At 36.4% G+C, this 24,888-nt stretch overlaps 1 protein-coding gene across 1 annotated transcript in view; it reads left to right on the plus strand.

The window, feature by feature from the left end:
- The first annotated feature begins 2,599 nt into the window (after nucleotides 1-2,599).
- SUCLA2 (succinate-CoA ligase ADP-forming subunit beta) overlaps nucleotides 2,600-24,888 on the plus strand; it is a 47,844-nt gene continuing 25,555 nt past the window's right edge. Inside the window, exons 1-4 of the mRNA XM_012759503.3 lie at nucleotides 2,600-2,789; nucleotides 9,551-9,731; nucleotides 15,887-15,986; nucleotides 16,154-16,316. Coding sequence (XP_012614957.2) covers nucleotides 2,700-2,789; nucleotides 9,551-9,731; nucleotides 15,887-15,986; nucleotides 16,154-16,316 — 534 coding nt within the window. The 5' untranslated portion in view covers nucleotides 2,600-2,699. The remainder of the gene's footprint in view (nucleotides 2,790-9,550; nucleotides 9,732-15,886; nucleotides 15,987-16,153; nucleotides 16,317-24,888) is intronic.

A 24,888-nucleotide genomic window follows, 5' to 3' on the forward strand; every position in this document is an offset into this window, starting at 1 on the left:
CTGAAAGATCCCCAGGTCATAATCCCTGGAACTTACCTTATATTGTAAAAAAGGACTTTGCAGGTGTGATTACATTAAGAATCTTGAGATGAGGATGTTATCCTGTATTATGGTGGGTCCTAAATGCAGTCACATGTATAAGAGGGCAGCACAGGGAGATTTGACACAGATAGAAGAGAAGGAGCAATGTGGCCATGGAGGCATTGATCGAAGTGAAGTGGCTACAAGCTAAGGAATGCCAGCAGCCACCAGAAGCTGGAAAAAGCAAGGAACACATACTCCCCTAAAGCTTCCAGAGGGAACATGGCCCTGCTGACACTTTGAATTTAGCTCAGTAATAATGATTTTGAACTTGTGGTCTGCAGAACTGTCAGAGAATAAATTTGTGCTGTTTTAAGCCACCAAGTTTGTGGCAATTTGTTAACAGCAGCTTTAGGAAGCGAATATACCCATTTTTATAAATGTGGGACCTGAAACTCAGATTGGATAAGTGAATTGCTTAAGACCACACAGCTAGCATGTAGTGGGGCTGGAACTTAAATCCAGGTCTATTGACTTTAAATCCAATGCTCATTCATGGTGGCTGCCTCTTTCCTTACTGACTGCCCCTCTCCAATGAGACAGAGAGGATAGTAGAAAGAGCAAGACAGGAGTGGTTGTCACCCCTGGGTGCTCATTAGAAATACTAGGGCAATTTTTACAAAATACTACTCTAGGTCTCACCCTAGACAATTGCATTAATTTTTGGTGGTGGGACGCAAACACTGATATTTTTAATAGCCTTCCTGGGTTGAGAACCAGTGATGCAATCACACCAAATTCATTCTATATGTTCATGTGTATGAGAAACATGACCTAATTTTTACACCTGAACTTGAATTGCAGCATTAACCCTTTTTACACTGTTAAGAAACTTACCTCTGTTATATCAAGATCTATGCTCTTCTTAGATCCTCCTTAGATTCAGGAAATATATGTAGTGATAGATCAAAGGGAACATCTAGGCCTCAGTGTTATCCAACTAAGGTGGCATCTATTTTTATTGAATTCAATTTAACAGAGTTTAATTGAGCAAAGAATGATTCCAAATTTGTGAATCAGGCAGCCCCCAGAAGCAGCGTAGGTTCAGAGCAACCCTTGGAGGCAGGGGACCTCCCACATGGCTGGATAATATTTATGAACAGAAAAAGGAAAGTGAGGTACAGAGAAAGGAAGAGTGGCACAGAAAGAGCTGGATTGGTTATAACTTGAGTTTGACTTATATGAACATAGTTTGAACAGTTGGCCACCTATGTGAGCAGGATTTGAGGAATGTGAATCAAAGATAACCCAGTCTAGCCCCTAGCAAGGCTTTATCCTTACATCTTATTTTAGTATGCTGATTTATTCTGAGTTTACCCATTTTTCCTTTAAATACATGGTCTTGGGCTCTGATGATTGGTTGTATGTGGTAGCTCAATAAGTGTCTTATTATTAATTTAAGAAGAGAGCTGTCTTGACAATCAGTATGCTCTATTTATAGCTGATGGCATATGTGCTCCCAATAGAAGTTGGTAGGGCACACCCTGGCTTTTTAGCCAATTGTTCAGATCTTATCTGAATGGCTATGATGATCAGTAGGAGGCAGAGCAAGAGACATCTGAACTACCAATGTCTGTTTCCCTCCCTGTTTCTAACTGCAGAGAGTATTTAAGAGTGGTGAAAGAAGCCTTCAGGTCAGTTCTCCACTACTGCCAATGGAACTAAAATGTCCACAAGAAGGTCCTGTCTTAAAGAACTCAAGAGATTTTGGGAGCTGCAAAAAGTCCCATCTCATTCCCTAAATCGATAGGTTGTTTGTCTTAGATTCACTTTTTCTTTACACGGTGCTGTTCCTGGATCAGGCCACTGTGCATCAAAAGTAGATGCCAGAGCTTGGCTAATGCTTGTCAGCCACGGCCACCTATTCCTAGGTTAAGATACTGCTCACTGAAGTCGCTTCCACACATTTTAAATCTCCATGTATACAGAACAGAGTAGGCACCCAGTCAATCGTTGTCCAGTGGTCAATTCTATGTTGGGGCACTTGTCATCTCAGGGTTGTCAATGCTCATTGTATGCGTCTGATCCACCTAGAGACCTCTAAGAAATACATGTCCTGACTCCACCCCTCAGATGGGGGCTGGGGCTGGGTGATTTCAGCGGCATGCCGTCAGCTTTGGTAACTATTGTCTCACGTTCTTCTCTTTGAACGTCATAAATGCTGTTTTACTCACTGTTGTATCCCAAAGGCTCAATGCAGTGTTTGGCACACAGCAGACGTCCAGTCATCATTTCTTGAACGAACCCCACTTTACAGATGAGCCATCTGAAGCTGAGAGAAGTCAAGATCACACAAGTGGCAGCGCTGGTCGCCTTTCCATTGCAATTCGCTAGGAAGTGTTCAGATCGCTTTTTGGCCGCAGGTCAGGTATTGAGGCTGCAGTGCCAGCTCAAAGGTCAAAGTTTGCTCTGCGCCCGCCAAGCCGGGCTTAGAGTCAGCCAGGCAGTTTTTGCCTTTGCCTGCGAGGGAATCAGTACCGCAGCGGCGAGTTAACGCTAGGCCCCGCCCCTTCGAGGGTGGGGCCAGGAGCGGCGAGCGTTCCGAAGCCGCCGCGCCTTGGGCTGCCTTGGCCCTCTGCGCCTGCGCGCGGCGCCGAGGGGACGGGTCGGACTCAGAAATGGCGGCGTCCATGGTTTACAGCCGGTTGTTGGCCGCCGCCACCCTTCGGAGCCACGGACCTCGGACGGCGCTGCAGGCTGCTGCCCAGGTATTGCCTTCCAGCCCGCTTTCGCCTCGAGCGTCAGCAGGAGAAAGGGCGAGATAGGAGACCTGGCTTCTGTGGGCGAGGTGTGACGGGACTTTAGGCCCAGCTCGGGGTCACTTTCCTGGCAGTGACATTACCTGGGTACGTTTCCGGGGCCGCAGGCGGCTTGCCCGGGAGTACTGCCCGCCAGGACTGCGAGCAGGCTCGTGTTTCTGCGCCTGTGCTCCAGCCATTAGTCCCCGTGCCCCCATTTCTGAAGGGGCGGCGGGGAGCCGGTGGGCTCCCAGGGGAGGTGAGGAGGTGAGGACAGTTCCTGCTGTCATTCTCCCTTCCAACACTGTGTGGACCAAGGCTTCTGCGGCCGCTTTGTGGGCAGGGGGAAATGCCCTTCAGATGTGCTTTTGTGTTCCTTGGGAGCTGTCACAGGTGGGAATAATTTCAGAGAACCGGCAGTGTTTGCTGGCTTGTCTTTTCTGGGGCGAGACAGGGAAGTTTTCCCCCTCCCCCAAGTAATTATATACTGTTCTGCTTGGTAATAGCCGTGATAAGATTAGGCTCTCCAGCTAACCAGTTGGAGAAGTAAGAAAATAATCTTCTTTCGGATCACTTTATTTCTGGATAGACTATAGCATAGTAGCCACCAGTTTTGTTTTGTTTGAGTGTTTACTGCGTGCCAGGTACTGTGCTAAACACTTTACATGTAGTCTCTCATTAAGCCTTTCAGCAACGCTGTGAGGGAGTCAATTAATACCCACATCACTGATGAAGATACTGTGGCAAAGAGAACAAATAATTTAAGCTAGGTCACCTAGCAGGTAAGATCAAAGCTAAGGTTTAAAACCAGAACTGTCTGGTTCCAAAGCCTGTGTTCTTGAGTTTGCTCTATATCTGGAAAAACATAAACATATTTTTTCAACATTGACACCAAGAAACTGTAAAAGGGCATCATTGGCCTCCTAAGTCAATTCCAGAGTTTTAGGTTATATTCTGAAGTAACTCCTCAAACATGTCATATATGAATTGATATAGAGCCCTTTTTTCTTCAGTGATACAAACACATTAAAAAAATTTTTTTTATTTCAGCATATTATGGGGAAGCCTTCTTTTTTAAATTTTAAAGCTATTCTTGCTTTCAGCCTAGGGTAAGTTCCATGAGTTTGCTTCCTAATAGAAGTGACATTTTTGGTCCTGAACTTCCTTCGTATGAGTCCTAACAGGTGCTATCCAGTTGTTAGAAAATGAAGAGTTGGTGAACAAATATATTTTCATTCTAACTAAAATCTTTATCCTTTTGGGAATTCCTTTAAAAGCTTGTGTTTCTCCACATGGAAATGTCTATTATATTGTCTTTATAACAGCTTCTTTCCTTTTTCACCCTGGCATTAAGAAATGTAAATTTAGAGTTTGGAAGGTCCTTATTCTAACCCCTTGCTTTTGTAGATGAGGACACAGAAGTGCAGAGTCTCAGGAGACTTGTTCAAGGTCACACATTGAATATAGCAAATTCTCGTCAACATTTTGTTTCGTTCTTTGACACTCTTCCAATTTCTCAATATCTTTCACCTAGTGTATCTTTGACAAAAATAATTCAGGTTATGAGCAGATTAAATAATTAAAAGATTTTCTTGGTTGTTGTGAATTACACTCTCCAATAACTACAGTTTTCTACTTTTGAATAAGTATTAATTAAACTAGGTATGTGATTGGATGGGTCGTGAGGTACCAAAAAGAATTGGTAACCTTTAGACAGTAGGAATTTTTTAAGTGACAGTATCAAGAAAGATAAATACTTACATGTGGGAGTCTTTGTGATTATGCAGGAATTTGTATTATCAATGTAATTCAAAGTTGATGGTATTTTAAGTTATAACTTCTAGTAGTACAAGGAAAGGATTATCAAAATACTTCACACATTAAAAAAACCTTTTACAGTGGCATAAAAGCTATCAGCAATACCTATGAGTACTAATTCTTTGCAAGTAGAGGTATTTTAAAGAAATCATAGAAATACACTTAGAGATCTGCATCATGGGTTTACCCTCAACTTTTTTTGGAAAAGTCTCTAGTAGATATTTTCCAACAATAGTACAGTGAAGACCTATATTGTCTTCATCTAGATTTAATGTTTTGCTACATTTGCTTTATTTTAACAAAAATTGTACACACATGCGTATCTTTATATACATATATGTATGTGTAAAGTCATATACATTCATTTTTGCTTAACCCTTTGAGATTAAGTTGCAGGCATCATGACACTTCACCTCTAGATATTTCATCATGTCTTTAAGAATAAGGACATTCTCTCAAATAACCGCAATATAATCATACTTAAGACATTTAACATTGATAGAATATGAATATAGTTCAGATTCAGATTTTCCCAGTTTTCCCCAAAGTGTCCTTTATAGGTGTTAGATTTTTTTTTTTTTTTAATTGGGATCAGGCCTAAATGGTATCTTTTCTGTTCCATCCAGCCAATTAGGCTCCATTTAAATGATTTGCAGTCTAGTGACCTAGTGCTCTCTTATATGTATGCAGTTGTTTATTTACATGTCTATAAACTTTGTGGCTAGGAACCAGTTGGCATTATTTTTTTAGTGCCCCTAGCATATTGTCTAGGATATAGGCATTTAAAAAATATTTGAACATCTAACTATTTTTGCCAGGCTTATGCTAGCTGCTCCCTTCCCCTCTTATTATTTTGAGGTATAATTTAAGTAAGGTATATTACTTAAATGGATAGCTAGATGAATTTTAATGTATGTATACACCTGTGTAGCTATCATCCAGATCAGGATATACGATGTTTTCAGCCCTCAGAAGGCTCTCCTGTCCCCTCTTGTATCAATACTGTGTGACAGAAGGTAACTACTAATTTTGACTTCTCTCACCATAAGCTAAATTCGACTGTTTTTGAACTCTATTAAAAAAAAATCATGTATGTATTCTTGTGTCTGCCTTCTTTTTTTCTTCTTATGTCTGCCTTCTTTCCCTCAATATTATGTATGTGAGCTTAATCCATTGATGTGTGAATAATAGTATTTTTTCCCTTTTTATTGCTCTGTAGTATTCTATTATATGAATACATCACAATTTAGCCATTCTCCTGTTGATGGCAATTAGGTAATTTCCATTTTTTGTTTGTTATAGATGAACCTGCTAGGGACATTCTTATATATGCCTTTTGGTGGACATAAGGACTCATTTTTGTTGACATATATCTAGAATTGAGATTTCTGGGCTGGGTCAGAGGTATAGGTATACTAAACAGTTGGGAAGTTGCTGACTTTTAATATTGAAGTGACACTAAATCAAGGAATTGAGCTACCTAGGTGAAATGTTATCCATTATTTTAGTTTATGAAATGAATTAGAAATACGTTGCTATTATATGTAATTAACTCATTAGACAAGTGGTTTTCAACTGTAAGGTTCTTAAGAATCAACTGAGTGACTTGTTACCAATGCAGATTTCCTTGGGCCCAGTCCAGAGAATCTCATTGTATAGCTGAGAACGGGCCCCAGGAATCTGCATTTTTGGAAGCAACCCAGGTAATTTTGATGTAAAAGCTCATGAACGTACTTTAAGAAACAGATTTTAAAATAAGACTCCTTTAAATCAATTCTGTGATATTGTGTGTGTTATATGAGCCATGTTTCAGTATACTGCATTCTGTATGGAGATAATGGAAATGTATGGATAACACTAAAATTGTGATTCCAATGCAGTCTTCAAAGTCTTTCATAGCACTAAATTTGTTCTATATATCTCCTTATAAAGTTAATAGGATTGAGAAGTTTGAAAAAGAGAGGTGGGTGTTTCTATGTGTTCTTTTGATGGGTTAAGACTATGCTGTGGTTTAATGGAGGCTTTCAGACCAGTAGTTGCTAGAGATTTTTACTGATGTGCACTCGTTTTCGACTCTTCTCATTATTGTGCCCTGCCATAGGAAGTTGAAAGGCTAGCCCTTATACTCCTTTCTGTTTCAGCAGTGAGTTATAAATGGCAGGAGGACATTTATTTCTGTTTCCTACTTCTTTTAGAAAGAATTATTCTGACTGAGCTCCACTCAGGGATGTTTTGTTTTCTCTCCCACTGTATAAAGTAGCATTCTCTCTCATCCTTTCTTTTCTTTTCTTTTCTTTTTTTTTTCCTTTTATTTATCATATTATGGGGGTACAAATATTGTTAGGGTTACATACATTGCACCTGCCATTCCTCCCCCCACCTCCCACCTTACCAAAACATCAAGCGTGTCCTACCCCCAGGTGGTGCGCATCCCACCTATTTTGTAAGTATATATCCTTCCCTTCTTTCCCCTTCCCATTTGCCCACCACCTGATAAAAGTTTTTTTTTTATTTTTTTGACCTTTGGGTTACATTGTATATCTTTGCCTTTCCCTAGGAAGGGTTAGAGGTATTTTCCCCCCACACACAATGCTTGCCACAACCCTAAGATGTGTATCTCCCCCTCCCCAAACCCTGGTGAGCACTACAACACTATAGCATGATAGCACCATTTGAGCACCATAGTTTTAATCAGTCAGTACCAATTTGATGGCGAGTAGATGTGGAGCCCATTTTCTTGATCTTGTGTCACCTCACTTTGGATAACGGGCTTAAGCTTAATCCAGAATAGCATAAATGGTGCTAGCTCACTGTCATTTCTTAGAATTGAGTAGTATTCCATTGTGAACATATACCAAATTTTAATTATCCACTCATGAATTGACGGACACTTGGGTTGTTTTCATGATCTTGCAATAGTGAATTGTGCTGCCATAAACATTCAGGTGCAGATGTCTCTATAGTAGAACATCTTATGCTTTTTGGGGTATATGCCCAACAATGCTATTGCTGGGTGGAATGGTATTTCTATATCTAGCTGTTTGAGGTATCTCCAAATTCTTTTCCACAGAGGTTGCACTAATTTGCAGTCCCACCAGCAGTGTAGGAGTGTTCCTGTCTCTCCACATCCTCGCCAGCATTTGTTGTTTTGGGATTTCTTGATACAAGCCATTCTCACTGGTGTTAGATGGTATCTCATTGTGGTTTTGATTTGCATTTCTCTGATGATTAGAGATGTTGAGCATTTTTTTTATATGTTTGCAGGCCATTCTGTCTTCTTTGGAGAAATTTCTGTTTATTTCTGTTGCCCATTTCTTGATGGGATTGTTTGATTTTTTTTCTTATTTATTCTTTTAAGTTCTAGGTAGATTCTTGTTATTAAACTTTTATCAGAAGTGTAGAGAGCAAATATTTTCTCCCACTCTGTGGGTTGTCTATTTGCTCTAATGATGGTTTCCTCAGCTGTGCAGAAACTTTTTAATTTGATGAGATCCCATTTGTTTATTTTTGATGCAGCGGTGATTATCTTGGGGCTCTTCCTAAAAAATTCTTTGCCTAGACCAGTGTCTAATAGGGTTTTCCCAACATCATCTTCTAGGATTCTTAAGGTTTCATGCCTTAGGTTTAAGTCTGTTACCCATCTTGAGTTCTTTTTACTCTTTCTTACCACCATCTGGCATATTATGTTTATTTATTGTCTGCCGTGGCTTCTACTCCCATACAAATACAAATACTCATGTTTATTGTTTGTCTGCTACTCTGAGCTTTGGGTAATAAGGTTATTTTGTTGAATTCACTATTCTATTTCTAGTGCTCTATTTCTAGTGTTCTATTTCTAGGTGCTCAATAAACATTTGATTGATTGAATGAATTGTGCTACATAGATTGTAAGGGGGAAAGGTTTGTATTTGGCAATGTTTTCTTGGAAGCTTTTGCAGTCCAGTTGTGAAGGATGAATATCTGAAATGGGTTTGTAAAGAAGGTACCAGTTAAGGGAACCGCTTAGAAGAAATGCATCAAAGATAATGTTATGGTTTGGTTCTCTGATATAAGATTTGTAGACTATGAGATAGAGAGTTGCGTGGAAGACATTTACTGGAAAGTGATCTCTGGATCAACATCTGTAGGAGAGTGAAGGCAGGAGAATTGAATAGAGGCAGAAGCAGAGTCATGGTGTGGTTGCAACAGAGACCTGCCATTCCTATGGGAGACCTGGAATTAGGATGTCCCTTCTGAATTGTCCCACTGGAGTGAGGTGACAGGTCTTTATATTTCTCCCCCAGTCCCATTGACCTTTCATTGAGTACAGGCTGCCATGGGGAAGGAGGTGTAGCTTTGGTCAAGGAGGCGCCAGTGAGAGGACTCAACTGAGAGCTGTGAGCAGCTAGAACTCCCAGCAACTGGGGCTAGGAATGCCTTGGTCCTGAAGGGGGATCTGGGCAGCTCATAGCAACATCCACTACAGATGAAGCCATGGTTTTGAATTTTGAGTGTGTGAAAGACTAATGATAGCAGAGAATTCTATTATCATATATCTAGTGCCAGATGACTTGTTAGGTGCTGGAGGATTGGTAGAGAGAAGAATAAGTTGGGAAGGATTTTTGGTTTGGTGGAAAAGTTGAGATTGGTTTTAGATCTGCTAAATTTGGCACTGTAGATCATTGGAAATATGGTAGTAAAGCTCTAATTTTAGTTAAGAACTAGAGGTGATGAGGAAATAGTTAAAAACTACAATGGTAACACTTGATATTTAGCTAGTAGGTTAGTTTTTAGTCTTAGCCGTAATTCAGGTACTCTGAATATTATGTTTTGATGATTTAATATAACAGTTTTATTATAATTATGAAGAACCAAATATTTAACAGAAATGACTGTCAAATCACTGTCATCTGTAATGTCTCCAATTTCTCTAGGTTCTGGGAAGTTCTGGATTGTTTAATAATCATGGACTCCAAGTACAGCAGCAACAGCAAAGGAATCTCTCACTACATGAATACCTGAGTATGGAATTGTTGCAAGAAGCTGGCGTCTCTATTCCCAGAGGACATGTGGCAAACTCACCCGATGAAGCTTATGCAATTGCCAAAAAATTAGGTATTAAATTAAGAAAAACTTACGCCACCTTGACATGGAAACTCAGATGTGAACTTTGCTTTTGGTTTGATGACAACTTTTAGGTTTTATAATTTAAAAAAAAAATTTTATTTGCTTAAAAGAGAAGGTAGGACTTTATGATTGTTGAAATTCTAAAATTATTATGAAGTAATTACGAGCTCTGGTAGTGCCAGTGACTTAGGAGTCACTTATTGGCATTAGGAAGCTGGAATCTTGTTGTTAGTTGGAATATAATTATGGTGAAGGAAATTCTATTTATTACTCTAGCCGAAAGGATGGTGGCTATGATGGTTCTTCAGGGAAATGGTGAAGGAAAATTTTAGCTGTTTATGTGGTTGGAAAGAGAGGCCCAATATTACCCTCCTTTTTTTGACATGAAAAATGGAACCAAATGGGGGGAAAAGTTGAGTGCTAGAATGTAAGCTCCATGAGAGCAGGGTTTCTTTATCTTTTTTGTTCACTGATAAGTTCCAAAATCTTAGACAAGTGCCTGGCACTTGTAGGTAATCAATAAATATTAATATTTATTAAATGAATTAAATAGTTCATGTTTATTAGTTGATTTTTTAATTGGTAACTTTAACAGCTTTTGTTAATTTGAGTTTGTATTAATCTCTTAATAAAAAACCAGTTCTTAACTATAGAAAATATGCTTAAGTTTACATTTTTAAAGACTTAGCATAAGAATATAACATAATGTACTAGCTATACACTGCATTTTTTAGCAGTATTTTAAATCCTACCAACTTTTGTGGATTAGCATAATCTCTCTTGTGTATACTTTTGATTAATATAGCTTTAAATATGCTTTGGTGAATAATTTGCTTTTACTAGTTTTTTAAGGAATATATGGAAAAATTTTTAAAATTTTATTTTGATTTGTACTTGTTTGTAGAATGGGTTTTTCTTTCAAAATTTAGGGTATATGTAAGTTCAGAAAATTGTCATATAAGCTATGTTTTTGAAAGAGATGATCATGATTTCCCTGACTTGGAAGCATGATTTTTCATTTACAGTTTTTTTCTGTTGTTGTTAGTTAAAAACATTTTTTTTAAATTAGGTTACAAGCAAACTTCTTAATCAGCAAAAGCTTTGTGTAAGTTCATACTAATTTTGGTGCAAGTTTTATTAATTAACGGTGATCTATAGTTTGAACTTGTACATGGTTAATGATAATCAGGGCTAACTTACATACAATAAGTCAGTAAAAACTTTTCTCCCCATTTACAGATTATTATAATTAAGTAGTTTTCTATATATTTTCTAATTTAGTCAAATTCTTTTGTTTTCTCAGAAAAAATAGTTTGTTTAAAAACTTTTTCATAAAATGAGTAGAATTTATTCTGATATCAATCTCTTTTGATTTCTTTACTCCTTATAAAAACTTTGAATGATTCTTAGGTATAGAAGGAAGAACAGTTAATATGTGCACGATAAACTATAACTATTAGTATTTCTGTCAAGTCCTCTGGGACCAGAATTTACAAGTGGTAACGAGCAGGTAGGCAGCTCTGATTTTGAGCCCTTTGGAACAGAGGATGTCTGTTTCATTTAGAAAATATGTTTTCATCAAAGAATACTGCACATGATGATTGCAATGAGAGTGGGATTAATGACTAATAAGGAAATTTAAATCTAGAGGGGCAGAAATGCTACTTTTTTAGAGATATATTAATTAACTACTGTGAAGACATGGAGGACAATTTCATGTTTTTAGTGTGTCATTAATATCAAAAAATACTGATTATGGGATCTAATTGCACAGAGTATGGTGTGAGGGGCCTTAGAAATACAACTGGTTTTATCATTTAGCTAGCAATTCCCAATGCTGTGTTTTAAATATTTCAGGGTAATTTTTGCTTCTTGAGTTACTGCAATACTCACAAAATGCTAATTATCATTTCTTAAAAACTCTTATCTATATTTCTGCTCACCAAATCATAAAAACTCAGGGCATAAAGGCGTTAGAAGTGTGTCAAATTATTGTTTTCCCTCAGTCCTGTAAGTGACAGGAGAAATTGAGTTAGCATGGAGTTTGGGCCCACTGAGTCCTACAGCTGGTGACTTCCCCTGAAATAACCCTGGCCTCTGTCCTCAGTATTTCCTACAAATTCTGTCATTTTCTATGTGTGTGATGTAAAAAAGTTGAGAAGCACTATCCTGAAGGCAAGTTTTACATGTTGTGAATAATTAAAGTTGGGAATGGAAGAATGATTAGATAGAAATCTACTATTTTTAAAGACTTTATGAGTCCACAGAATGAAAGTTGGTGAGCTTGAAGATCATGGAGAAGTTTCTGGAATAGGTTATCCAAGGGATGATTGTTAAGCACTGGAAAATGAAATAGTTATAATTTGCTGTCAATTCTAGGACCAAATTACCATCTTTTTCTTACAATTACTAGTTCAAGGAAATATTATTCCAGTAAGGAAGGATCTGGCAGAATTTTTATAATTTCACTGTTGACTGTAGAAAGATAGATTGGATTCTAGTATAATTAAGGCAGGATCTCTATTTGGTTGAATAAACATAAGCAAAAGGTGCTGATTAATGAATGTCAGACTGAAGGGAGATTTCTAATGGCATATGATAAGAGTTTGCCTTTTTTCTTCTTTTCAATTTTTATTAGCTAGATGACTGTATACAAGGAATATGTAAAATGTTTGTGAGTGACTAAAGCTAGGAGGAGTAATGAATGTATTTTAGAGATAGTCTTAGGATCCAGAAAAAGATCCGGTCTGACTAAAGCAAGTCTAATAAGACTGTAAGCTCTCTGAGGGCAGGATAGATCTCCTGGTCACTGTTATTTCTACAGCTCTAGCATAGTGTGTTTGGTATGTAGATGAATCTGTTGAATGAATTAAAGGAATTGAATAAAAATATTTCTTTCAATCAGTTTTCCTCAGACTTCTAATTCTTCCCTTCTTGATAGGTGATGAGACTATATTTCATGACTTCTTTTTTTTATTTTTTATTTTTATTGGCTTTTCTTTTGTTGTGAAGGGCTTTTTAAAGAACTTTTGAAGAGTCACCTTTTGCCCTTGAAGACTTTATATTCCTAAAGAAAGGAGATTGACTGTGGCTCACGCCTGTAATCCTAGCTCTTGGGAGGCCGAGGCGGGCGGATTGCTCAAGGTCAGGAGTTCAAAACCAGCCTGAGCAAGAGCGAGACCCCGTCTCTACTATAAATAGAAAGAAATTAATTGGCCAACTGATATATATATAAAAAAAAAAATTAGCCGGGCATGGTGGCGCATGCCTGTAGTCCCAGCTACCCGGGAGGCTGAGGCAGAAGGATCACTCGAGCCCAGGAGTTTGAGGTTGCTGTGAGCTAGGACGCCACGGCACTCACTCTAGCCTGGGCAACAAAGCGAGACTCTGTCTCAAAAAAAAAAAAAAAAAAAAAAAAAAAAAAAAAAAAGAAAGGAGATTGACACTTTGGTGGGAGAGCCTTCTGTCTTGCAAAAAGTTTTTGAAAAAATAGTCCTTTATTATTCTTATTTAATAGGTCAGTATGTTAAGTTACCAGTTGATGAATAGAAATGGTTGACTTCAGCCCAGTAAACCACTGGTTTAACTGTTGACCTTTTACAGTATGTTTGTATTATAGTTACTTTCTTTAAATGTAAATGAATATTTGTAAATGAATATTTACAAATAAATAATAAATGTAAATGAATATTTACATTAATGTAATGAATTACATTATTCATTACATGAATAAACGTAAATGAATATTTATTTGTAAGGTGCTAGAAAATCTGAATCTGCTTGTAGTCTTCTCAATAAGAAAGTTATTGTTTTAAGAAGTTGTCTCTAATCTAATGAATTAGATTAGGTAAGATGTCTCTTACCTAATGAATGATAGAGATTGGTGCAAATTGAAATGGGTCTGTCTTGTCTAAACAAGACACTTTTTAAAATCAGCTCTAGTTGTAGACTTTGTGTCTAGTTTTTCCAGTTCTGAGTTTTTATAAGAATAGCGGAAAATCTAGATTTATAAGAATTCTGTCTTTTTAAATGTTCCTTTTTTCAACATTCAGCAAAATATTATGTGGTAAGAACCCTCCCAGAAGCTTGTTCACATCTGTGAATAAAAGAAAGATTCTGCCCTTTTGGGCCTGTGTTCTAGTGGAGAATCAATGAATGGTGTATGTGAGAAATTTACATATATATTAAAAGGTGATAAATTCTATCACCTTTGATAGAGTGATGAATTCTATCACCTGAAAAAAGTAGAGCTGGGAAGGGGGATTGGTCACAGGCAGGCAGGTTGTAGTAGTAAGTAGGGTAGGCCTCATGGACCATGTGAAATTTGAAGAGAAACTTGAAGGGATTAAGAGCCTTTCCCAGATGGACACCTGGATAAAGAGTATTGCAGGCTGAGGGTGCATTAGAGCCAAGTCCTGAAGGCAGCATGTGCCCAGAAACAGTGAGGGGACTAGTGTAGCTAGAGTGGAGGGCATAGGAGATAAAATGGGGAGGGCATAGGAGATAAAAAGGGTAAGGGTGTTGAGGTGTTATATAGGACCTTGAAGACCATTGTAAGGACTTTGGGTTTTACTTTGAGTGAAATGGGCATTAAATGCAAGGTTTTAGGTAGAAGAATCATATGCCCACTTTGGCTGCTGCTTTGAGAATATTCTGTGGGGGACTAGGGTCCAAACTCCAGATGATGAGGGGTGGTCAAGGTTCTGGATAAATGTTGAAGATAGAACCAGTGTGATTTCCTGACTGATAGATGTGGGGTATCTATGAGAAAGAGAATTTTTTTTTTTTTTTTTAAAAACAACTGTGTTGGCTGACTCAGGGTCATCTTCTGATTTAAGTAGTAAGCATTTCTGATGAAGGCTCACATCAATAACTTTCTAAATGTTCTTTTGTAATAATTGTTTAAGTGTAAACTTGAGATCATTTCTTATTTGTTTGATCACTAACTGCATTTGTTACCTCATTGATTTGGTTGGTTCATCTGATTAGGTGGCTGTCCTCTAATTTTGCTTGGTATGAGTATTAGGGAATGACTTTTCCCAGTTGTAGATTACCCATCTTCAGTCTATTCAAATACATGTTTGTGGAGTAGTTGTTATATTCCATAAAACACTTTGTGCTTAGGATATAATGAATATGACGAGGGTCTTAACCCAGATTTCAAAGGTTAATTATTTTGCCATAATGTGATTATTGGTACTGCACTGCCAGTATGGGCAAAATGCTCTGAGAGGCGCTGAGAGTTTGCCTATATGGATGACAGAGAATTCCTTTCTAAGAGGTATTACTCTTTTTTTTTTTTTAGTGACATATAATATTTTTACATATTTATGGGGCACATGTGATATTTTGTTACATGCAGAGAATGTTTAATGGTTGTCAGGGTATTTAGGATATCTTTAAGCATTTACTCTTGATCATGAATGATGAGTAGTATTTAGGCTAAACAGCTGGTTTGCTGGTTTTCCATAGCGAATTAGACAGGGGAGAAAAAGGGATAGATAGTAATCAGTCTATCTGTTAAAGAAGAAAAATTCAGTCTATTTATTTAAAAAGTGTGCATAATACTTATAAGCATAGCATTCTGGAATCTTTTGATACAGCTACCTCAATAACTCCTGATAGTGCTCCTCATAACAGTACTGCTCAATAATGTATATTAACAGGACTTTCTGTTAGTGGAATGATATAAATCAGTATCAATACTGGTACTGGTAGTATCCCACAAATCATGGCATATTCCTGCTCAAAGCAGCATGTATAACTCGGATTTTCAGAGGATTAAGTTTACATATGAATAGAGAAGGAGGGAAGTGTTAAGAAGACATAGGAGTCTCAATTTTGTACTTTTAACGCCTTACAAAGTACTGTTGACACTAAAGTGTCAAGGAATGGTTAAATTATTTTCAGTATGCTTTAAGAAATGGTTTAATATGAGAGGCTAAGTTTTTTAAGTTGTGGATCTTTTAGATGGTGAATGTTCTAGTGTTCTAATCTAGGAAATTTACATACATGGAATGCCTCATTTTTTTGACATTATGAATGAGACTTAATAACACCTCTTACTATGTATGCTAAATAACAAAATAGTGTCTTGCATGCTGCTCCATGCTTCATATCTAAAAGAAGTGTTTTTCTTCTAGGTGCAAAAGATGTTGTGATAAAGGCACAGGTTTTAGCTGGTGGTAGAGGAAAAGGAACATTTGAAAGTGGCCTCAGAGGAGGAGTGAAGATAGTTTTCTCGTAAGTCATTTTTTTAAAAGAAAAAGCGTCATTGTTAAAGATGTGATTATTGAGTTGATAAAAATACTGAGATTTAAATATTAGATGAGGTGGGATTTTAGCTATCATGTGGATTGGTTTTTCTCAGTTGGAGGAGAAAAGAATTTGAGTTCTTTTTCTTATTTTAGTCCAGAAGAAGCAAAAGCTGTTTCCTCACAAATGATTGGGAAAAAGTTGATTACCAAGCAAACAGGAGAAAAGGGCAGAATATGCAATCAAGTATTGGTCTGTGAGCGAAAATATCCCAGGAGAGAATACTACTTTGCAATAACAATGGAAAGGTCATATCAAGTGAGTAATTGTAGACATGATACACTTAGAATGACTTTATGACATTCAATTTCAACAGTTGAGTATTCTATTTATGTGAGAAAGATTGGAAAGATATGATCTGTAATCTATTTGTATGTCCTGAGCACAATATTTATGTCATTTAAAAAAAAATAGTATGGTTAATGCCATAAAATTTGATATATAATATTGTGATAGAAAAGTTATAGGAAAAACCCTGATGAAATAAATTTCATGGGATTTCCAAATTGTTAATTTACTAAGCAGCTTAAGTCATATTTGGTTCATCTCTAGATTCCACAGACTGAGAAAATAATTTCTAGCATGGTATAATACTATAGCCAAAGAGAAAGTGTCTGAACCCACTAAGAGGATGTATTCATTGCTTCTTATTTTTCTTTCTCAACCTCTTGATATTTTTTATAGTTTGGGGTTTATTTTATTACATGACATGATTTGGTACTTGGTAAATTGAAGGATGACATTAAATAGCAAACAGTATGGTTTTAAAGAGCATGACATAAGCCCAGCTCTCCTCTTTATGGAACCTAAAATTCGAGCATTGAACATAAGGCATCAAGTGCTTGGAGGGAGCATTGGTAATCATTTTATACTACAATTACTTGGCTTTTTGAGTGTGTAGTTAATGGTTTTTCCAAGCTGAATCTGTGTGTTAACCAGCTTGTTTTTTGGAGCAAGCTGGATACATATTTGGAAGCCCTGGTAAGGATTTGATATAGAACATTATTAATTGTGTAGACTTTATAGTAATAAAAATTTTAAGGGTCATGAAAATAATTTTCTTACATAGAACAACTTTTTTAAAAATAGCACTTTTCTGTATTGTGACTTTTTTCCCTATAAGTAATTAAATCTTCTAGTAATTTTTGAGTGATATAGTATCTTTTACAACTTTTAATTTTTTTTTTTTTTTTTTTTGTCATTTTACTTTTTTTAATCCCCCGACAGGAGAGTCCAGAGGTACAGGTGCCAGGAGCCAGGGAAAGGGGTGGAAAAACAAAATAAATGACAGTAAAAAGAAAAAAAATAAACCACTCCTCCCCCTGCACCGAGCCGGCCGCGCCCCGCTGAGCACCATACAACTTTTAATTTTTATAAGAAAGTATTTCTTAAGGTTTAACACAAGATGGTAGAAAAAACCCACTCAAAATATTTCATTCTTAGTGATATCTTTACCTCTAAAGGTTTCTTTATGTAGTAGAATTTAGTTTTGTAAGTTATTGTTATTATAGAAATCCCATGACAGTAACTTTATATACTATACAAATTTTTAGAAATTACAGTTTTACACATTCACTTATTTTCACTACATTTTCTTTTCCTTTTCATTGATGTTATTTATTAGCATCTGTCATTTTATTTGTTATGTTTTTGCTTTTTGTTATAGCCAGAAACAAAGTGTAAATACCTGGACAAATTGAGTAGGAGTCCTGTCCGGAGTAACTCATCTAGATTGTAGTAAATGTTGTAAATTGAATACATACTATTAAAGATATTAAAACATTTGGGAAATGGATCAAATTTGGTTCATTTTAAGAACTTGAATTTTGAGAGAACTATTTGAATCTTGTTGAGAAAAAGTTTTTATTTCAATTGAAAAATATGTTTTTGTTTTAATATTAATAATTCAGACTATAAATACTATAATACTAGTAAAACCATTTAGCTGAAGGCATTATAATGTTCTTTGATACTATCACACTAGACCAATGTAGAGTTGGGCGATATTACTATTTGGGGTCTAGTCATCTTTTTTGGGAATCTCTGTGGACTAGTCTTCGTTAAACAACAAAATCAGTCAGCTATTTAAGAAGAAAAGAGCATTTTTCATTGAATTAATGTGCTATGCATGGTCCTATGCATAAATTTTTAACTGATCATTAAAAATTGCTTTTGTTACTCATCTGTTTCTAGGAGACAAATTATAGATTCTACCCGTCTTCTTTAGTATCTATAACATCAGGGTTCCTGGAGGGGTATCTGCCATAGGGTTGGTGTGCCAGAAGATGAATTTAAGTACCTACTCTTTGGCACTTTTGTTAAATCAGATTTCTTAACATTTTCCTAGTGCCTGTTGGGTACTTTTGGGCTGAGTCAAGTCTAATAAATAAATAAATAATAAATCACATTTGCTGCTTTATTTTTCTAGTAAAACATAGTCTGCTGCAAATGAGTGGGACATTTAACTGTGTCAATTTTCAACTTTTTCTGAAATAGTTATAAAACATGCTGTGAGAATTCAAAATTTTATTTCCTATAATTTTTTTAAAAACATCTCTCTATTATATAATGTGGCTACTTTATCATATCCTTTAAATTCAAACCTATTGTAAGGTAAAAATGTTTGTAAGACCAACGAGAGAAGAGGAATGTAGGTTAAAAAAGTAAAAATAACATTATTTATTTATTTGAAATTACAGCTATTTTTCTAGAAATGAAATTGTTTTGAAAGTTTATTATTAAGATTTAAAAGTTAAACTAAATCATTTGAACAGCTATTCATTCTGCAGTGATGACCAAATGCAAAACTATAGTCATTGTTTTAATTGACGTCTATTTACCAATGTACGCTGGTTCCTTTCTAATTGGTTGTGGAATTAGTACAAATAGAGAGGCTCTTCAGTTTCTTCTATATATTATTATTTCATGGTTCTTTTTAGCCTTTTCCCTAACTTACAACCAACTGATGGAGACTTCATTATTACTTTAGTGAGCATTTAATATTATCTTTTCCCCACTAGTGCTGCCTTCTCTGTGGCTCTTCATTTCTCTTGTCAGTCAATATAAAAAGAAAAGGAAAGCAAAATGTTAAAACACTTTAAAGGTTTGTTGGCCTCTACCTCTCCTGTTGAATGAAAGTATATAATATTTTGTAGCTATGTATAGATTTAAGTTTAATTTGTCTATATTCTACTTTCGTTGCATGATAATAAGTGAAGAGGCTCATCTTAAATCAGAATTTTCCCCTGCTCTTTAGAGCTTTGTAAAAGCTTATAATTATGAAATGCCTTGCTGGAGAGGAAATGAAGCATACCTTTTCATATGTAACTTATACAGTAACTTAAAATTAGACTATAATTTCAAACATTTCTCTTTACATAGATTTGCTACTCTTTTCTTCTTTAGTCTCAGAAGGCTCAATGAATTCTTTCATTAAAAAATATTTTTTTTTAATATGGAAATGATCTCTGACACCAAGTACTTGGAATTAGGCCACACTTCAGAGATTAAGGGTGCAGTCCTGCATATGACTGCCCTTGCTTCAGGCACCCACTTCAAGCTTGGTGGTCCCCAGATCACCTTTACTTCTGACTAGTTGGCTACAAATTTACGGTTCTCCCGCTATCTCCTCAGGTTTGATAATTCCCTAGAGCAGTGGTCCCCATCCTGTTTGGCACCAGGACTGGATTCATGGAAGACAGTTTTTCCACATATTGGGGAGGGTGATGGTGGTTTCGGGATGATTCAAGTGCATTGCATTTATTGTGCAGTTAAACCTCTCTGCTAATGATAATCTATATTTGTAGCTGCTCCCCAGTGCTAGCATCACTGTCTCAGCTCCACCTCAGATCATCAGGGATTAGATTCTCATAAGGAGTGCATAACCTACATCCCTCAAATGTGCAGTTTGCAGTAGGAGTTGTGCTCCTATGAGAATCTAATGCTGCTGCTGATCTGATAGGTGGAGCTTATGCAGTGATGTGAGTGATGGGGAGTTGGCTGTAAATACAGATGAAGCTTCCCTCACTCACTTGCTGTTCTCCTCCTGTTGTGTGGTTGGTTCCTAACAGGCCTGAGGGTCGGGGACTGTAGCCCTAGAGCAACTCACAGAACTCAGGAAAATGCTATGCTTATGAATACAGTTTTATCATAGCCAAAAGGTACAAATCAGAACCAGCACAATGGGGAAACACATAGGGCAAGAACTGAGAGTGTCCCAAACTTGAAACTTCCATTGTCCTCAGGGATGTGTCTCCTTTCTGGCATTTTGATGAGTGATAATATGGAGAATATTGCCAACCAGAAGCTCACCAAGCTTCTAATATCCAGAGAGTTTGGAGGGTTTTTTGTTGTTGCTGTTGTTGTGGTCAAAAACACATAATATAAAATTTACCATCTGACCCATTTTTAAGTATATAGTAGTATTAACTATGTGCACATTTTGTACAACAGATCTCTAGAACTTTTTCATCTTGTAAAATTGACAGTGTATATCCCCTTTCTTTTCTCTCCCCAGAATCTGGTAACTACCATTCTACTTTTTGTTTCTAAGAGTTTGGCTATTTTAGATACCTCACATATATGGAATTATATAGTATTTGTCTTTTTGTGACTGGCTTATTTCACTTAGCATAATTCTTCAAGGTTCATCCGTGATGTAGTATATGAGAGGATTTCCTTTTTTAAGGCTGAGTGATATTCTATTGTGTGTATATACCACATTTTTTAAATTCATTTCATCTTAGATGAACGTTCAGGTTGCTTCCACCTCTTGGCTGTTATGAATAAGGCTGCAACGAGCATGAGTGTGCAAGTACCTCTTTGAGATCCTGTTTTCTATTTTGGATATATACACAGAAGTGGGATTGATGTATTATGTAGTAATTTTATTTTTACCTTTTTGAGGAACCTCCATAATATTTTCCATAGCAGCTGTATCATTTTACATTCCAACCAACAGGGCATAGGGATTCCAGTTTCTCCACATCCTTGTTAACATTTATTTTCTATTTTTTTGATAGTGCCATCCTAAAGGATGTGAGCTGATATCTTTCTGTGGTTTTGATTTGCATTTCCCTAATGATTAGTGATATTGGTTATCTTTTCATATACTTATTGGCCATTTGTATATCTTCTTTGGGGAAATGTCCATTCAAGTCTTTTGCCCATTTTTTAATTGGATTTTTTTGTTTTTGTTTGGTTATTGAGCTGTAGAAATTCTTTATATATTCTGGTTATTAACTCCTTACCAGATATATGGTTTGCAAATAGTTTCTCCCATTTTGTAGATTACCTTTTCACTTTGTTGATTGTTTATTTTTCTGGGCAGAAGTTGTTACGTTTGTTGTAGTTCATTTGCCTATTTTTTCTTCTGTTGCTTGTGCTTCTGGTTTCATATCTAAGAAATCATTGTCAAATCCAGTGTCATGAGCTTTTTCCATATATTGTCTTCTAGGAGGTTTATAGTTTCTCAGGGTTTTTTTTATATGTTTAGGTCTTTAATCCATAAGGGTCTAACTTCATTCTTTTGCATGTGGATATTTAATTTTTCCAGCACCATTTGTTGAAGAGACTATACATTCTCCATTGTGTAGATTAGGCACCTTTGTTGAAGATCATTTAATCAAATATGTGAGGGATTATTTCTGGGTTCTCTCTTCTATTCCATTGGTCTGTGTGTCTGTCTTTATGCCAGTATCATATTGTTTTTAATACTTTAGCTTTGTAATATGTTTTGAAATAAGGAAATGTGAGGCCTCCAGCTGTTCTGAATCCTTTGAGATTATACATGAATTTTAGGGTGTTTTTCTGTTTCTACAAAATGCCATTGAGATTTTGATAGGAATTACATTGAATCTGTAGATTGCCTAAGTAGTATGCACATTTTAGCAATATTAAGTCTTCCAATCTGTGAACACTAGGTTGTCTTTCCATTTTTTTGTGTCTTCTTTTAATTTCTTTCAGCAGTGTTTTAATAGTTTTCATTTCATAAGTCTTTTCCGTCCTTGATTAATCCTAAAGTATTTTATTCTTTTTAATTGTAAGTGAAATTGTTTCTTTCCTTTTATAGATTGTTCATTGTTAGTGTTTTGAAAGCAACTGACTTTTTATTTGTTGATTTTTGTATCCTGCAACTTTGATGAATGTTATTAGTTCTGACAGTTTTTGGGGGGACTCTTTAGGGTTTTCTACATACATGGTTATCTCATCTGTGAACAGAGATAATTTTACTTTTTCGTTTCCTCTTTGGGTGCTCTTAATTTATTTTTCTTGCCTGATTTCTCTGGCTAGGACTTCCAGTGCTGTGTTGAATAGAGGTTGCAAGAGTGAACGTCCTTGCTTTGTTTCTGATGTTAGAGGAAAAGCTTTCAGTTATTTACCATCAAGTAAAAAAACTGTGAGCTTTTCATATATGGACTTTATTATGTTGAGGTAATTTCAGCCCTTGTTGAGTATTTTTATCATGAAAGGGTGTTGAGTTTTGTCAAATGCTGTTTCAGTTGAGACGATAGTGGCTTTTGTCCTTCATTCTGTTAAAAGGGTGTATTACATTGATTGATTTTTGCATGTTGAACCATCCTTGTATTAAAAAAAAAAATCCCAATTGGTCATGATGTATAATCCTTTTAACATGCTGTTGAATTCAGTTTGCAGCTAGTATTTTGTTGAGGATTTTTGCATCAGTATTCATCAGGGATATTGGCCTATAGTTTTGTTTTCTTATAGTACCTTTATCTGACTGTCGGTACAGTCAGATAAGTAAAGTATAAAGTACTGTACTTTATAAGTACAAATAAAGTACAGATAAGTAAAGGTAACAGTATAGTACCTTTGGGCTCAAGCAATCCTCCTGCCTCAGCCTCCCGAGTAGCTGGGACTATAGGCACGCGCCACCCTGCCCGGCTAATTATATATATATATATATATTAGTTGGCCAATTAATTTCTTTCTATTTTTATAGTAGAGACAGGGTCTCGCTCAGGCTGGTTTTGAACTCCTGACCTTGAGCAATCCGCCGGCCTCGGCCTCCCAGAGTGCTAGGATTACAAGCGTGAGCCACCACGCCCGGCCCAGTATAGTCCCTTTATCTGACTTTATCAATGGTAATGATACCATTACCCTGGTATGGGGTAATGCTGGCTTCATAAAATGAGTTTTCTACCCTTTTCAATTTTTTTTTGAAGAGTATGAGAGGATTGATGTCATTTCTTCTTTAAATGTTTGGTAGAATTTTCCAGTGAAGTTATCTAGTCCTGGGTTTTTTTGTTTTTGTTTTTGTTTTTTGCTGAGAGGTTTTTGATTACTGATTCAGTATCATTACTAGTTATGGGTCTGTTCAGAGTTTTTATCTCTTCACAGTTCAGTTTTGGAAGGTTGTATGTTTCTAGGAATTTTTCCATTTCTTCTAGGTTGTCCAGTTTGTTGGTGTATAATTGTTCATAGTAGTCTCTTATGATCCTTTCTATTTCTGTGGCATCAATTGTAATGTTTGTTTCTTCATTTTTTGTTTTTATTTAGTCTTTTCTCTCTCTCTCTCTTTTTTCTAGTTAGTCTACTTAAAGGTTTGTCGATTTTGTTGATCTTTTCAATGAGCCAGCTATTACTTTCATTGATTTTTAAAATTCTGTTTCTTTTATTTCTGCTCTAATCTTTATGATTTCCTTTCTTCTGCTAACTTTGGGTTTAGTTGTCCTTTTCTAGTTTCTTGTGATAGAAATACAGATTGAACATCCTAAATCTGAAAATCTGGAATCTGAAATAGTCCAAAATCTGAAATTTTTTGAGTGCTGAATTGATGTTCAAAGAAATGCTCCTTGGAGTATTTTGAATTTTGGATTTTCAGATTTGGGATACTCAACTGGTAAGTATAATGAGAATATTCTAAAATTCAGAAAATCCCGAGATCTTAAATGCTCATGGTTCCAAGCATTTCAGATAAAGAGTAGTCAACGTGTAAGAAGTCATGAGCTGGGTGCATTTTCTCAATTGGCTTAAGTTGTGTCCACTTCTGTCTGGGTATTACAAGTTTTCTGGTGCTGCCTCTCTTTTGAGAGCCTCTGTACTCTCTTTTGTTCTCAGTAGCCCCCGGGCATCCAAAGTATGCTAGTTTTCCATCAGCACTTGAAAACAGGTGAAATGGAAACATTTCCTTGGACAGATCCCCCAAAAAGCCAGAATGCTGGACATATGATTTTACTCTTCTCTTTCCCTCCCAAGGGAGAGCCTCATGTTTTCCTCTTAATCTCAAACTGTGTCATTTTTGGGGGTGGGAGGGTACTGATGTAGATGAAATGAAATGACTTTTCTTCCTAGTTTCGATCCAGTTGTTCTTGGCTTTGAGCTTGCTTAGGGTACTGTGACTTCCTAATTGGTTTCTGGCATTATCATAAAGTCTTTTTGGACCATATATTGTTAAGTCTGTTTTTGTGAGGGAGTAAGGTCTTGGGCTTCCTGTTTTGCCATCTTGCTAACCTTGCCTTTTATTGGAGTTTTATGATGTAGGCATGACTAACTGAATTATTATCTGTGCACTTAACTCAATCTCCAACCTTTACAGGATAGGTTGATATCACATGGCCCAAAGCCCTAACCCTCTAATCACATTTTGGTTTTTCTGTCATGGCCATTGCCTACCTGAGTCATCTTCTTAACATAAAATATCTAGGGGCCTGCCATGAGTCTCTTTGGTAGCATAAACTATCAGGTGTGGCTGGAGGGTTTAGAAGTTACTTCTAAACATGCTGGGGGCAAGAGTCCCCCACATTCTTTATTATACATATATATTGAAATCTAATCACACAGTATAAAATAATTTTTTGCCTGAATAACA

This window comes from Microcebus murinus, chromosome 13 (genome assembly GCF_040939455.1).
Source record: "Microcebus murinus isolate Inina chromosome 13, M.murinus_Inina_mat1.0, whole genome shotgun sequence".
Lineage (NCBI taxonomy): Eukaryota > Metazoa > Chordata > Mammalia > Primates > Cheirogaleidae > Microcebus > Microcebus murinus.